General features: G+C 40.6%; 1 protein-coding gene across 1 annotated transcript in view; it reads right to left on the minus strand.

The window, feature by feature from the left end:
* Nucleotides 1-11,379, minus strand: part of LOC138947548 (origin recognition complex subunit 4-like) — an 18,886-nt gene extending 7,507 nt beyond the window's left edge. The window contains exons 1-8 of the mRNA XM_070319040.1: nucleotides 11,284-11,379; nucleotides 8,235-8,417; nucleotides 7,245-7,335; nucleotides 5,982-6,057; nucleotides 4,850-4,935; nucleotides 3,476-3,524; nucleotides 2,547-2,695; nucleotides 1,511-1,684 (exon numbers count right to left, since the gene is read on the minus strand). Coding sequence (XP_070175141.1) covers nucleotides 1,511-1,684; nucleotides 2,547-2,695; nucleotides 3,476-3,524; nucleotides 4,850-4,935; nucleotides 5,982-6,057; nucleotides 7,245-7,335; nucleotides 8,235-8,398 — 789 coding nt within the window. The 5' untranslated portion in view covers nucleotides 8,399-8,417; nucleotides 11,284-11,379. The remainder of the gene's footprint in view (nucleotides 1-1,510; nucleotides 1,685-2,546; nucleotides 2,696-3,475; nucleotides 3,525-4,849; nucleotides 4,936-5,981; nucleotides 6,058-7,244; nucleotides 7,336-8,234; nucleotides 8,418-11,283) is intronic.
* Between the last annotated feature and the right edge of the window lie 4,849 nt (nucleotides 11,380-16,228).

Consider the following 16,228-nt stretch of genomic DNA (forward strand, 5'->3'; position numbering starts at 1 on the left):
AAAAGTCGTAAATCATCCCCAAAAAGCTTATTCCGGGCGGGGACTACATGTGTGTGTTGGTTACAAATTGTGTGTGTGATATTTTTCTTCAAACTTTTTCACTTTTCTTCTTTGTTTCACTTGTTTATTCTCGGAGCCGATTTTGCCAAATACCGTACTTTCGTTTGCCTGATTGTTTTGATAGATTGACACGATCTGATTATATTTTTTTCGACGGCGGCTAATATAGTGACGCGGCCTATACGTGGCTCGTCCCAATTTTTTTTTTTAAAGTCGGGGGTGCGGCTTATAAAACGGTGCGTCTTGTACAAGATACAAGATATTTATTCACCAATTTTGCAAAAGGATTTCATCTTGGCACGGCACGGTAAAAATAAAATAAAACCAACCAGACACATATACAGACACACATCACCATGCATGCATACATACGTACATTACACTGTCATGCACACACAGACACAACTCACACACACACACACACACACAATTATTTACATACTCACACATAACCAGCCACATATCTACATCACAAATTCACATCGTCGCCTTGTAAAGGTAAAAACCGTAATCCGTCAAATACGGTAACTGGCGAGTACAAATGTTCATCTACTCGCCAAATGCGAGTAAAGTTGCTGAAACAAATTGTTGGTTCGGCTAGTAAAGTTTACTCTCTGGCTAAAAAATGTTCAGAATCACCATTATTTTTACTTTCAGGGCTGCTCAGGCCAGAATATTTGCCTGACACTTCAGCAAAAGTTGGCTCCTTCTGGGGCCTGCATGCCTGTTCCACAAGGGCAATCATCTCTGTGAGAGACCTTCAGTCCGTAGCGTTGAGCTGGGAATCGACAGTGACCAGTACAAAGCCTGAAGATGACAACCTGTTGTGTTCTTGTAAGACACAACACAACACACAAAAGCACAACAGGTTGTTGAACTTCTGAACTTCTTTGGGGTGGTGAGAACACTTGAGAAGTTTGACTACCTTGAAATACAGTGGAACCCCCCTTTTAAGACCGTCAAAGATCTGAGAAAATCGGGTCTTAAAAAGGAGGGCGTCTTACTCTTAAAATGGGAGTAAGTTTACAGAGGTTTTGAACAGAACATCTGAAAAAAAACCAGTGTCTTTCAAGGCCCGAAGTCTTAAATTGGGGGGTCTTAACAGGGGGGTCTTAACAGGGGGGTCTTAACAGGGGGGTTCCACTGTATCTCATATCTCTCCTCTTGTCCTGTAGGAACATTGTTTCTTTTAATGTCACACCTAGTTATGAAATATTGCTTTAGAAACCACTGCTTTCCCATGAACTTAATCAAGGTAAAACTCAATCCATAAAGCATATCGTACATAATAAAGTATAGTGGATCCCCCCCTTTTAAGACCTTATAAAATCTGACAAATTCACGTCTTAAAATGGATATGAACAGAAAATGTGAAAAAGCAAGGTCTTAAAAGGGAGGAGGTTTTAAATTGGAGGGGTTCGTAAAAGGGGGATTCCCTGTACAAACTCACCTGTATGTGCGCATTCCACCTGTCTCTGTAGGTATCATCAGGAAAGGTGTCGTCCAAACTCAGGTAGGCTACACACAGTGATACGTAGTCATCCAGCGTCACGTTGTCAAACAGGTAGATCTGTCTGTGGGAAAAACGAGACTTGACTCTCTTTTCCAGCAGCTCCACAACATCCTGAAAAGAAACAACATAAATGCAGACAAAAAACGGGGGCAACCAACAGGTTTTTAAAATAAAATCATATTTAAAACAAACAAAAAATTTACAGAATCCCAATCAACAACAAAAAGAACTTGATTTGATTGGGTTCTTACTTCAGTTCATTTGTAAAATTTTAATAACTGTTTCCATTGTCTATTTATTCTTTAGCCACAGTAGATTAGCCAGATGTTAACGAGAAAACCACTGCTTATTTAATAAAGAATTGTCACTGTCAATCTTTCTCTCCCTTGATCTCTCTCTCTCTTTCCCTCCCTCTCAGATATGCACACACACCCACCAATGACCTCACCCAACATTTATTCATCAACATGCACGTACATGCATGCACACATTTGAAACTTTTCACATTCTCTTAAGATTTTTACAATCAGAAAAATATCAACAATACCCACCACAGCCCACACGCACACCAACAACTAGATATATATAAACATAACACTCCCTCTGTAGTGATATATAATGTATGTTTCTAGATGTTGCACTTGGGCTGTCGCATGTCTTGGTGGTTCTAGGCTAAATGCCCCACATTCTTTTCTGTGTGTTAACTATTTAAAGTTATCAAGTGTTTTATTGTTGTTTAGAGGTATACATACATAATTTAAATCTATAATTGAATATCTCTATGACGCTTCCTGGTTTCAACGCACACACACACACACACACACACACTTATTGTTGAGAATTACTTTTGTAAAACTTGCTCAAAAAAGAATTGGGGGGCAATTGTCCGGGGGAGCAAATGTCCCAGGGGGGCAATTAGCCTGCTACCGTCTTGGTGAGTACAGAATCTTTTGTTTTTTAACATCAAACGTACAAAGCGACACGTCACACCGATGACACAGATGGGCGTCTGAGCAGACTGACAGACGTCAAACAAGTTGTAGAGCAACGTCTGTCCCCTGTGTTGTGCGAACATGTCAAATTCATCCAAGGTCAACACGATCGCCTTGCTCCCATGATCCCCTGCAAACAAGGAACGCAAAAGTTCACACAAGTTTAAGATTATGCATGCATTTTCAAACCACGACTGTTCCAGGCTTGCATTTTAGTGCGAGTTTAAAATAGCCAAGGCAGAGGGAATCATTTGGCTACCAACAACTGCAGCCTGTTAAGCTCACTTGCTTGTTATATCAAAATGCTTCCGCGCTATACCGGGACATGGTCCTTATCAGTGTATGGCACTTGGCGAGCCTGCAGCTGCTGTGTTAAAACTGTTATCTCTGCTGTGGGGAAAGAATGGGTTCTAAAAATAGAACAGCCTGCCTGCAGCTAAGGAGACAGAAATGAAGCTCTGGGAACAGCCGTGAGACCCAAATACACTTTGGATTGTAATGAGGGTACGTAAAAAGGCCCTGGCGCCTACGCATTGTTCCCACTACCTATACCTAATCTACGGAGAATACTATTTGGTTACTGATGGCAAAGTTACAACAACTGAATAAGAGAAATTTCAATATTTAGTTGTGCTCATACGCTGAAAAACAGAACAAAAATTGAACGGACTTCAAGTTCTCAAAGCTTCGTATATGATATGTTTATGCATTTCATTGTTTTTATCCTTGTTTCTTTTGCATGACAGTGCTACAAGACAAATAACTATACAGTGGAACCCCTTCTTAAGACCGAAACAAATCTGGGGGGGGGGGGGGGGGGGGGGGTCTTAAATAAAGGGGGTTTCACTGTATTGTCTTAAACACCATACAGTCATTTTACAAAAACGAGGTACAGAGTGAAAAGGCTTACCACTCCTCAATGCTTCAAGAAGAAACTGCAAGTTCTCAGCAAAGGAGCCCTGGAAAAGATAATTTAAATACTTCTACAAACAGAAACAAACTGCCAAAAACAGGATAAAAGGGGCTTTCACTGAATAAACAAACAGGACGTCATACACTGCTATATTGATGTGATAGTATCAATTCTGGTGAAAATACTTCCCCAAGGATCACAGTTTAAAATGAAAGTGATTTCAAGACTCAAGAATTTTAATGTCCTTAGGCCAAAAAAAATAAATTGTCTGTTTCTGGTCACCCGACCGACCCTAAATTTCGGCGCCGACCCTAAACTTTTTTTTCCAAACTCAAATTTTTTGTTTTTGTTGGTGGTATAAGGACAGGGTGAGAAAATGAACAACAACAAGAGGCGAAGCCTTCAAGGCTCACGTAAGAAATCGACAAACAGTAACACAAACTCAATCACTCCGTCACACATACACACACACACACACACACACACAGTAAGCATAGGTGACACTGTGCAAGAAAACGAGACACTAGATCTAGATCTGTCTGTCTGCATGTAGCCTACTTATACACGACTGCCAACTAGTCTCGGCCCGCTCAAAATAACAATGACCGAGACATTCCTTCGCGTGACGTCTAACCCTCTTACGCCATAATGTGACGTCTTCAAATGACGAAATGTTAAAGTTTCTACCACAGACATACACACGCACGCACGCACATACGCACGCACGCACAGACAGACAAAGTTACGATCGCATAGGCTACACTTACGTGAGCCAAAAACGTGTGAAAACGAAAGTCCGCTGACGATTGAAGGGGCATAACCCTACATCACAGTTGTAAGGGACATCACTCTGTGTACTTCCTGTAAAACCACCAAACACCGAAGCATTCACGCTGCGTTGAAATATGGAATCTATTAAATGTGTTGAATGTCTTGTCTCTATGTATAGTGAATCCAGTCTCTTTGCGCGATTTTTAAAGTTAGTTTTATTGGTCTACATTTGGGGGGGGAAAAAAAAAAAAAAAAAAATCCCTACCTATTTTTTTTAGCCATGTTACCAGAAACAGACAATTTTTTTTTTTTTTTGCCTTATAACAACAAGAAAAATTGCCTCGCAGTGTCAGGAGGTTTAGAACACACACATTTCACTGACAGATCAAAATTTCACTCAAAAGATCCACAACATTCTTAGCAATCACTCATAGATACAGACACCCACATTAACACATGCACGCGCGCATGCACTCACACACACAGACACTCACATACACACACTAACAGTAACACACACATTAACACATGCATGTGCGCATGCACGCATGCACGCACACACACACACACATGTACACACACACACACGCATACACTTACAAACACACGATCTCCAACACTATTCTCCAGCTGCAACTGCCTGGTGATTTCTTTCAGTGCTAATCTGTCGTCTGTCTGTAGGAGACCTGTTAAATGAAAACAGAAACAAGTCGCGTAAGGCGAAAATACAATATTTAATGAAGCTGTCGAACTCACAGAATGAAATTGAATGCACTGCATTTTTTCAACAAGACCGTATAGCATCGTCAGACCCCCGCACGTGGAAAAGGCGGTGAAATTGGCAAGCCAGTACAGCGCTGTAGCGGTTGCGTTTAGCAGGATAGCACGCTTTTCTGTATCTCTATTCTTTTTAACTTTCTGAGCTTCTTTTCAATCCAAACATAACATATCTATATGTTTTGGGAATCAACTTTGAAATATAACTTGACTAAATGTAAAAAGGGGGTTTTACTACATGGCCATACACATTTTCGACAACTTTCTTAAAATAAAGACAAACGTTGGCCTCACCATTCCCTTAACCTGAAAAAATGTAAACAGTTCTGTCCAAATGTTGGCAAAATGAATTTTTACATTTTTATGAATTCCGATGTCAAACGTCCCTGCAAAGACACAAACACACACACAAAGAGGAAGAAAAAGAAAGACAATAAGTGGGAGAAAAGTTTGGCAAACGCTTTATGATAATAAATGAGAATGAGATAAAGTGCCGTTCACACAGCAGACTTTCAACCAACTTTTCCCAAACTTTTGTCAGGTTGAAATCACTCCAAAATTGTCGAGGCCAAGGAGGCAAACAGTCTGCCATGCGAACTGCCCTGACGATTTAGATTCGATTTAGCAGTGACTCAAAAACTCGGTCGAGCGCTGGGTGCTTGGGTCGGACATGTCTTAATTGGCGCAGATTTTGTTCAGACTTTCCTTATCGTGCTTACTGATTGGTTAGCTCTATCCACTGAGATTTAAATATAGTTAACAAAACTGTTCTTCCCACATGAGGAGGTAGCTCCAGTAGCTGAACTGGCTGAGAATCGCTGCTGAAAACTTGTTTTAGCGTTTGCACTTTTCACATGGTACTGGTGATTTGACCTAGTGCCGACTAAAATCCCTTGAAAATAGGGGGAAAGTTGGTTCAAAGTCTCCCATGTGAACAGCACTTTAGACAACTCACCATTCAGATGAACTGTTACGAGATTGTGTTGTGCATCAGTTGTCTCCCTCACCTTCTCTAGAACACTCTTTACAAGCTGAAAATAAAAAGATGGACTAACACGATTATTCTTCCTTTAAACAGAACAAACATTCGTTTCTGCTACAGTAGTCCGGTTTGTGATCATAACCGTGCAAAGGATGAAAAAGGCTGCATATTCAGTCTACAGTAGTACCTGCGATGAAAGGACGCCTTTGGGACTAGCCAAACGTCCCTACATTGCAGGTGGCCTGTTGTGACAGGTATACTTCGGTAGAGATCATGGAAAAAGGGACAACAGAAGGTGTCCTTTTAAGGGAGGTGTCTCCTCATCAGAGGGGCCACACATCGCAGGTACCACTGTATGATATTTTTGCACATCACTTTTAGTTTAACCGACACCTGCTCACAAGGTCTAAGCAGGTCCTCATATTCAGGCTGCGGACAGGCCACAACCGAATGAACCACCACCTTTTCACCAAGTTCAGAATTGGCCAGTCAGACCAGTGCCCTTGTCAAACAGGCAGCATGACAACGGAACACCTGCTGCAGACTTGCCCACTACACGATGGCCTCAGGAGCCAGATCTGGGCGGAGGCGACCACGGTGCAAGGGAAGCTCTATGGCAGTCTGGACGACCTACAGCGCACGGCAACATTGCGCGGAGAACCGGCGTTTCCATCTGAGTGATCGACAAGAAGAAGAAGAAGAAGAAGTTTAACCATGTTTTACATGCTGGTAATTGTTATTTGTTCACCCCTGGTATTCCCTAAAATAAGAACACACAAGGCAGTAAGGTTTCTAAACTACAAACAAACAACCACACATACAATGATACACTGGGTTGGTGTTAATGTGTGTACTTACGCATGAGCGCGCATATGCACACATACACAGTAACACACATACTTGTTTTCAATTTACTTTCATTTTCATTACTTTATTGTCCCATTGCCCTGGGAAATTCTGGTTGCTTCCTACCAGTAGAAAGCTAGCATCAACAGAGCTGCGCTTAACCCAGGTGTGGGCGTGTTTAGGTGTACACAGCCATCTGCACTTATGGCAGAATGACCGAGGTCTTTTACATTCTACAGTGGTGACACAGGGGTGGAACATGGATATTATTTCTGAGTCTGCACATAAAGTTGACCGGTGTCTGTCCCGGCGTGGATTCGAACCTGTGACCTGCGGATCACAAGTCCAGAGCTCTACCCACTGAGCTACCGGGTCCCCTTTAAGTCTCACCACAGATTTGCCAGTGCCTCGATGACCAATGACTAGCACCGAGTTACTTTCTCCTGTCGTCACTGTTCGTTGAACCAAGTCTGTTAGCTCTCTGCAAACAAATACCAAGAAAGATGTTGTTGTCAAGAACATCAAGGAAGAAGGAAGAAACGAGAACGAACGTCTGCTCTCATGTCTTGTTTTTCAACTTTTGTCTTTTTTGATCCATTAAAGCCATAAAGGTCTGCTACATCCCATCAGTATCAAGCCCTATTGTAATTAGCTAGCCTGACAAATCAGTAATAACCAAGTCAAACAGTATCTTAAAAATGTATAATATACTATGAACATTACAATCATTGGACACTACATCATTCTGTTACCACTATAATGCAAGTCTGAAACTAATTTCTGCATTATTACTACAGTGGACGCCGCTTAATAAAACCGTGGTTAATAGAGCCAGCCGCTTATAAAAGCCGATTTCAGACGGTCCGGATTTATCACTATATCTTATGTATTAGAAAAAGCCGGTTAATAAATCCAACCCGCCGCTTATTAAAGCCAGTTTTCTCAGAGAAATCACGTAGTTTGTGACTAAAACTCACATTATCTTGTTCTGATGTGGAAGACGACCAACAAACAAACACTCATGAAATCGTTCTTCTCTGCCGAGTAATGATTCGTGACGGTGACAGTGAAATTATTGATGTACCGAAGTGATCAAAGTACACGTACATGTACATAATTAAAACAAAAGTTCAACATCCTTCGTGAAGTTTTGTTTAGATTCAAACAAGTGTAAATGACGAAAGAAAGTGACTGAGTGACGTAAACTAAAGAGAAGATTTTTTTTTCTTTCGAAAATGATGTATTCCTGGACCGCCGGTTAATAAATCCGCCGCTTATTAAAGCCATTTTTCGTCGGTCCAGAAGTGGCTTTATAAAGCGGCGACCACTGTAATACTAGTCTAGGAAAAATAAAGAAAACTAATAACAAACAATACCCACTTTCTCTCCTTTTCGTAACCATGGATACAGGCTGGCAGGACAGACTGAGACAGTCGCTGACGGAGAGTAACCATGGCAACGGCTACCAGCTGATCCTCTGACATTGAGTTTCCCTTGGATGGTTTGCTTGTGGCACCTATTCCTGATGCTCTCTTCTTCCCCATCTCGATGAACAGGAAAGCTCTGCACAGATGGATTGGATTGGATTGGATTGGATTGGATAAGATTTACAGTCCAGTGAGGTTACCCTCATGGAAATTCGGGCTGCTTTCTCCCCGGGGAAAGCGAGCTGCCATACATACGGCGCTACCCATATTTTTTTTTTTTTTTTTCCTGCATGCGTGTATTCATGTTTCCTGAGACTTAATGCCGTGTGAGATGGAATTTTTTTTACTTTATTCCAAGTCCCACGGGTATTTGATGGACATTTTTATCTATGCCTATACAATTTTGCCAGGAAAGACCCTTTTGTCAATCGTGGGATCTTTAACGTGCACACCCCAATGTAGTGTACACGAAGGGACCTCGGTTTTTCGTCTCATCCGAAAGACTAGCACTTAAACCCACCACCTAGGTTAGAAAAGGGGGGAGAAAATTGCGGCCTGACCCAGGCCTGAACACGCAACCTCTCGCTTCCGAGCGCAAGTGCGTTACCACTCGGCCACCCAGTCCCTCTATGATTATAGAGTTGAAGTTTTTTGTATCATGGCTGCTACAGTAACTGAATCAAAAATCAAGAATGGAATGTTGTTATCGGAATGTTTAGTTTATGACAAAACAAAACGTCACATGGACTGTAGTTTAACCCAGTGGTCTTTTACGTGGAAAGTCGTTTAACCGTTAAAGTTCAAGTGAAGTAAAAATTGTTCATTCTGAGTTTTGGAACATTGGTAGCAGTCTGTTTTTTCATTTCTTTCTTTCTTTATTTGGTGTTTAACGTCGTTTTCAACCACGAAGGTTATATCGCAACGGGTTTTTTCATTACAAAAACTCAAAAATCAAAGTTAGCTACTTAAGCTAGTAATCATTTTTGGATGATCCTGACTCACAATATAGCTTTTTTCCCCCTTTTTTTTTCTCCACAACACTGCTTGGATTCGGTGAGTGAAGACATACATGTATGCAAGATCATTTCTTTGTGATCCCCAGCTGAGAGAAAGGATAGAGTGTGAGGAGACTACTGACTAGGCAGGCGAGCAGCTCGCTTGAACTTGCTGAAGTGCCTGCCAAAAGAGAACGCATGGCGGCTGCACAGCTGGCAATATCATTTACATAAATTTATAGTTCCATCGCTGGGAAATCAGGTCGCTTCCTCGCAGTGAAAAGCTAGCAGCAACAAAGTTGGGCTACCCAAGTGTGTGAATGTTTAGTTGTAATCAGCCAACTGCACTTATGGCAGAATGACGGAGGTGTTTTCCACATCACAGTGGTGACAGTGACACAGGGGTGGAACATGGATACTGTCTCTCATAAAGTTGACCCGTGTCCGGCCCGGATATGAACTAGTGACCCGCAGATCACAAGTCCACTGCTCTACCAACTGAGCTACTGGGCACCCCAATTCAGTTGGTTGTTCCCTGACTACTGCAGATCTACACCTTTTTCAGTATTTAATTATAAACCATTATATTTATAATTTAATCTTTGCCTCAATGTCTAATTTTTTCACAAAGGAAGCGGCTGGAGTCGCCACACACATTTTTAATTCTAGCCTGTATGACTGAAACCGGCATCTGTTTACACTGCTATCTTTACATTATTTTCATGTTTGTGTGGTTAATTTGACCATGTAAAACATTTTTGTTGTTCAATTTGATGATTAATCAGTTGCTATGCCTCATTTTTTTAGTTATAGCTGCACATGTTATTTACAATAATTGTTATTGTTAATCCTATATTCCTCATTGGGATATATATATATGGAAACTAAGACTGCTTGGAAATTATTTCAGAGCATTTAAAATAGGCAAAAGCTACAGGATCGATGAGTCTGTATACACTCTGACAACGAAAAGCTCTGTTAAAAAAGTAGCCAATGAAATGTCCCCTTACAAGTTGTTAGGAAGTAGCCAATTAAAAATCAGTCTGACGTATGGACTTCCGCTATTTTTTTTCAGTGTCGAGGGTTGGCAAATAATGTACATTCACATAGCATACAACCGTTTCTAGGTCGATACACACTCCAAGTGTGTTTCAAACTCCGACAATAAACTGCCGTGAAGCATCAGTCTCGTGTGTGTTTAAATTGTTTTGTCTGTGTTTATTACCAGTGTACTTTGATACCGTGAATCGAGAGTGTTTATGCTGTTCAGTCTTTTAAGTACACCCCGAAAATGTAATCTACGTTACAGCAAAGGCCATGCAGCATCAGATTGTTTTCGTTTCTTTGTGCTCTTATCATAAGTTATAATCAACTGCAGCTCTGCGTTCCTATCGCAAAGTAGTGTCGAATGGCAACCGGAAGTTAACGCCGGAGTGTATACAAGATTCTGACCCCTGTATTGAGGTCTAACGAATGACGTCTCACAACGTGCCAGGTCGTCCTTGGCGGTCAAGAAAGCCGCCGCGATCATTGCGCAGACGACACTTCTAGACCGCCAATATTTTTTGTGCGCATCACGTGCTCCACATAAATCGGCCGGAAACGAAGCAATTGGGAAACCTGGATACACTCCGAGTGCGTATAGCCAGTGCGTTTAAAATAAAGGAAAATAAAGGATGGAAGTGCAGGTTCGGAATGGGTACCCGGCCATTTCATTTCCAATTCAATGCAGAAACAAATATTTCAGGCATGTTATTAAACTCAATAATTCATTTGCTCAGTCCCAAACAAAATGATTTTATCTAACAGCATTCACTCAGGCGACTTCATTTTGAATCAGATTCTATGTTAATCCAGGGTTCCAAACTTCAGCCAGTAAGTCGGTCATCTTAGTTACTGCTGGAATTTGCACGATGAAACTCTCCACATCTCAACTGATCAATACGACTAAGCAGCGTGTAAGGAACACCGAACGACAAAGCTCACACAACAGAGACCAATACTTACTACTCGTCTGATTATCTCCTTTTCTCGAGTTTGGATGTTAAATTCTTGGCAGATAAAGCGTGTGTTGTTCGCATTCGCGCTGATCGTCAAATATTCCGCGAAGATGTCTAAAGCAAGCAATGAAAATAATTACCCACCATTTGAGAACCCACCGTTTCGGAACTGAGCGGATGCTCTCTCTCTCTCTCTCTCTCTCTCTCTCTCTCTCTCTCTCTCTCTCTCTCTCTCTCTCTCTCTCTCTCTCTCTCTCTCTCTCTCTCTCTCTCTCTCTCTCTCTCTCTCTCTCTCTCTAGTGTTTCGGGATACCTAAATGTACGGCTACCCGGTCCCACCCGCAGAGAAGGCAAGGATTTGAAATTAAGTTGTGTTTCTTTGCGGCAAGGCTTTTCAAGTTTTGTTTCTAGGTTCTTGATTAAAATCCTCATCTAAACAACGAAGTGACTGTGGTAAGATGAACAAAGTTAAAAAAAAAACCAGAAGATTACTGCAGGCCTACCCACCGATACAAGAAAGAGACAAGACGGTACGAATTTTCGCTTATGGAAGCTTCATCAGGACTGAAAAACAAGAACACAAAAGACAACAATAAGCAGACGCAACACGGAACGAACAAGGTTTGAAAGAACTTGACTGAATGGAGGGGAAACGGGGGATTTTTTAAAATCCTCAGAAAAAAAGTTTTTTGTCATTAAAAAAGTGATGAATTAATTATGGGTCAAAATGGACGTTATTTGTGACTTAGTTTGATAAAACATGTACTTTTGTGGACAGATTCATCTTCAAGAAAGATAAAGATAGAGCTTTGCAGTATGTTTCATTTTACTCTGAAAAGGTACATGGATGCAACAACAGAGCAACGTCTTCAAGGTAATGAACAGATTTTATTTTCTGGGTAGATATCGATATCATGAGCACAAAACACATTAAAGTTTAAGAAAAAAAGTCAAATGTTTGTTCTTTGACAGTTTCTAAAATCATTCCTGGGTCATTCTTAAAATGTCTCTCTGGTACTGGACAAAAACACAATTTCTGGTAAAAATACAACAAAGAGCAAGAAGATTGGACTGTTTTATAGAAGATGAATAAGTCCCAGTGAGGGCACTGGTGCTCAGAAAACGATTCTGAGAAAACAGCGTCACAATTTTTCAAAAATATAACTGGTCAGTGTCAAAATGTTAATAAAACACTTTGAAAATGATCATCTTATTCCAAGAAAGAAGTTGACGATGACAAAATGACATAGCACAATGGTTCTATGGTGTTTTAAGTACCTTAACATGCTGGAAACCCAAAACACGTTTTTGGACCAAATTGTCGTGCCATCTCTGGCCTTAAGTCACTGACTGTTTTTACATTTAGTCAAGTTTTGACTAAATGTGTTAACATAGAGGGGGAATCGAGACGAGGGTCGTGGTGTATGTGTGTGTGTATGTGTGTGTGTGTGTGCGTGTGTGTGTGTGTAGAGCGATTCAGAGTAAACTGCTGGGCCGATCTTTATGAAATTTGACATGAGAGTTCCTGGGTATGATATCCCCGGACGTTTTTTTTCTTTTTTTCGATAAATGACGTCATATCCGGCTTTTTGTAAAAATTGAGGCGGCACTGTCACACCCTCATTTTTCAATCAAATTGATTGAAATTTTGGCCAAGCAATCTTCGACGAAGGCCGGACTTCAGAAATACATTTTAGCTTGGTGGCTTAAAAATTAATTAAAAATCTGAACATTGTAAAAAAAAAAGTTTTTTTTATAAAACGATACAAATTTACGTTTATCTTATTCTTCATCATTTCCTGATTCCAAAAACATATAAATATGTTATATTTGGATTAAAAACAAGCTCTGAAAATTAAAAATTAAAAAATTATGATCAAAATTAAATTTTCGAAATCAATTTAAAAACACTTTCATCTTATTCCTTGTCGGTTCCTGATTCCAAAAACATATAGATATGATATGTTTGGATTAAAAACACGCTCAGAAAGTTAAAACGAAGAGAGGTACAGTAAAGCGTGCTATGAAGCACAGCGCAACCGCTACCGCGCCAAACAGGCTCGTCACTTTCACTGCCTTTTGCACTAGCGGCGGACTACGTTCAATTTCATTTTGTGAGTTCCACAGCTTGACTAAATGTAGTAATTTCGCCTTACGCGACTTGTCACTTTTCACTTGTTTTTTCCTTGTGGTTGCTCGTGGATTCGTACACACACACACACACTCACACACTCACACACGCACACACACACACACACACACACACACACACACACACACACACACACACACACACACACATACACACACACACATGCACATACTGAAACAGACACACACACACACACACACACATATGTATTTCTATATACTGTAAAATCCCTAGCAAACGCTCACCCCCCTCCGCACAGATTTCGGGTAAAAGTAGGGGGGTGGGAGTTTGCTAGGTATACACTCCTTTGCAAGATAAAGTGTCATCACATTTTCACGAGAGAAAAAAACAAGTCGCGTAAGGCGAAAATACAGCATTTTGTCAAGCTGTCGAACTCACAGAATGAAACTTAACGCAATGCAACGCAGCAAGACCGTATACTCGTAGCATCGTCAGTCCACCGCGCACGGCAAAGGCAGTGAAATTGACAAGAAGAGCGGGGTAGTACTTGCGCTGAGAAGGATAGCACGCTTTTCTGTACCTCTCTTCGGTTTAACTTTCTGAGCGTGTTTTTAATCCAAACATATCATATCTATATGTTTTTGGAATCAGGAACCGACAAGGAATAAGATGAAAGTGTTTTTAAATTGATTTCGACAATTTAATTTTGATAATAATTTTTATATATTTAATTTTCAGAGCTTGTTTTTAATCCAAATATAACATATTTATATGTTTTTGGAATCAGCAAATGATGGAGAATAAGATGAACGTAAATTTGAATCGTTTTATGAAAAAAATTTTTTTTTTACAATTTTCAGATTTTTAATGACCAAAGTCATTAATTAACTTTTAAGCCACCAAGCTGAAATGCAATACCGAAGTCCGGCCTTCGTCGAAGATTGCTTGGCCAAAATTTCAATCAATTTGATTGAAAAATGAGGGTGTGACGGTGCCGCCTCAACTTTTACAAAAAGCCGGATATGACGTCATCAAAGGTATTTATCGAAAAAAAGAAAAAAAGCATCCGGGGATATCATTCCCATGAACTCTCATGTCAAATTTCATAAAGATCGGTCCAGTCGTTTGGTCTGAATCGCTCTACACACACACAAGCACAGACAGACACAGACACACACACACACACACACACACACACACACACACACACACATACACCACGACCCTCGTCTCGATTCCCCCTCTATGTTAAAACATTTAGTCAAAACTTGACTAAATGTAAAAAGAAGAACACACGTGACCTTGATTCTTCTCATTCTTAGAATAAGTTCAGCACAATTCAGTTTCTTCTCTTGTTTGGAGACCCTCTTCCAAGTATTTCATCACACCTTGGTCAACTTCTTGAGATCTAACTGGCGGTCCTTCAGACAACTTTCGTTTTTCCTTTTCTTTCCCGTATTGCTGTTTTGTTATGTCTCTGTGTTCCCTCCACTCTCTCATTCTTTTTTTGTCAACAGAAAACTCGCGGGCACATACCGAAACATAGCCTGCAGCTTCGTTTTCAAGATATCTCAGGGCTTTCAGTTTGTATGTCACTGTATAGGATGTGTGCTTCGGCATGGTTGAACGTTACGTCGGTGTTCAAACCAAACCTCGTATCGTCATTTTTGTTGTTTTGAGAAAAACGAAAAGAACTGAATTAAAAAATCACAAAATCAAATTCCAATATTTTATGAATCTTTGTGATGCCAGAAGTGGGTTCCTGGTAAGAAATTGAGAATTCGTGGTCAGATGAAGCCGTCACGCTTCAATGAATGTTGATACGAGCTTTTCTCACAAAACGGTGCCCAAAAAGTGTGGAGATGCGTGGTTTTTAGGGTAACAGTTTGTGTAAGAATACATGTTTTCTTTGTTAATGAGACGTAAATTGTTCACTTTTACACATACACACACACACACACACACACACACACACACACACACACACACACATGCACGCACGCACATATGCACGCACACAATCATTATGAATGTGCACATATCGTAGATAAAGGAGGCCGACCGTCTTAAAACTAATTTAAAAAACAAAAAACCGGGGTGGGCGTTTACTAGGTAGTGACCCCTCTGCACAACTTTTGGCCAAAAGTGGGGGGTGGGCGTTTGCTAGATACTGGGCGTTTGCTAGGGATTTTACGGTACTTACCAGGAAGAGATTAACAAATGGTGTAAATACACCATCGCGCAGTTCAAGTCCTGCAACGAAGAATAAACTAGATGATATGTGACCCTCCACCACGAAATGAGTCGCATGTCACCTCGTGCGGTTCTGCGCTAGGCTTAATATAAGTCCGGTGAGTGTCTGGTAACAGTGTGAGGGTCACCTTAGTCACAGGCTTATAACTGCGCTTTTCTAAAACGGGTTTCACCACTGGATAGAGCATAAAAAACTCTGTAGGAAAATGTAAAAATATGAAAATCATGCAAAGGTGACATGCGACTTATTCCGTGGTGGAGGGTCACATATTGACACACACAGAGAAACGACATATTGATACGATTCAATTCTTGCGCAAAAGTAATTAATGAACATGAGCAGAATATTTGATTCCAAAACAGATACAGGCAACGGTTGAAGAGCCAGGTCAAACACGACAAACATACATTTTTCATGAAGAAGTCGTAAACACCACGAAAGGTGTTTCGTACTCGTGTACAATATCCTGCAAAAGTAATATATAACCCAAAGCAAGCTGTTGCAAATCATTGTGAAATAATATAAAACACTTACACAACAACACAAATTCATACAAAAACAGGATGTGATTGGGTGGTACTGCGA

This window comes from Littorina saxatilis, linkage group LG14 (genome assembly GCF_037325665.1).
Source record: "Littorina saxatilis isolate snail1 linkage group LG14, US_GU_Lsax_2.0, whole genome shotgun sequence".
Taxonomy (NCBI): Eukaryota; Metazoa; Mollusca; class Gastropoda; order Littorinimorpha; family Littorinidae; genus Littorina; species Littorina saxatilis.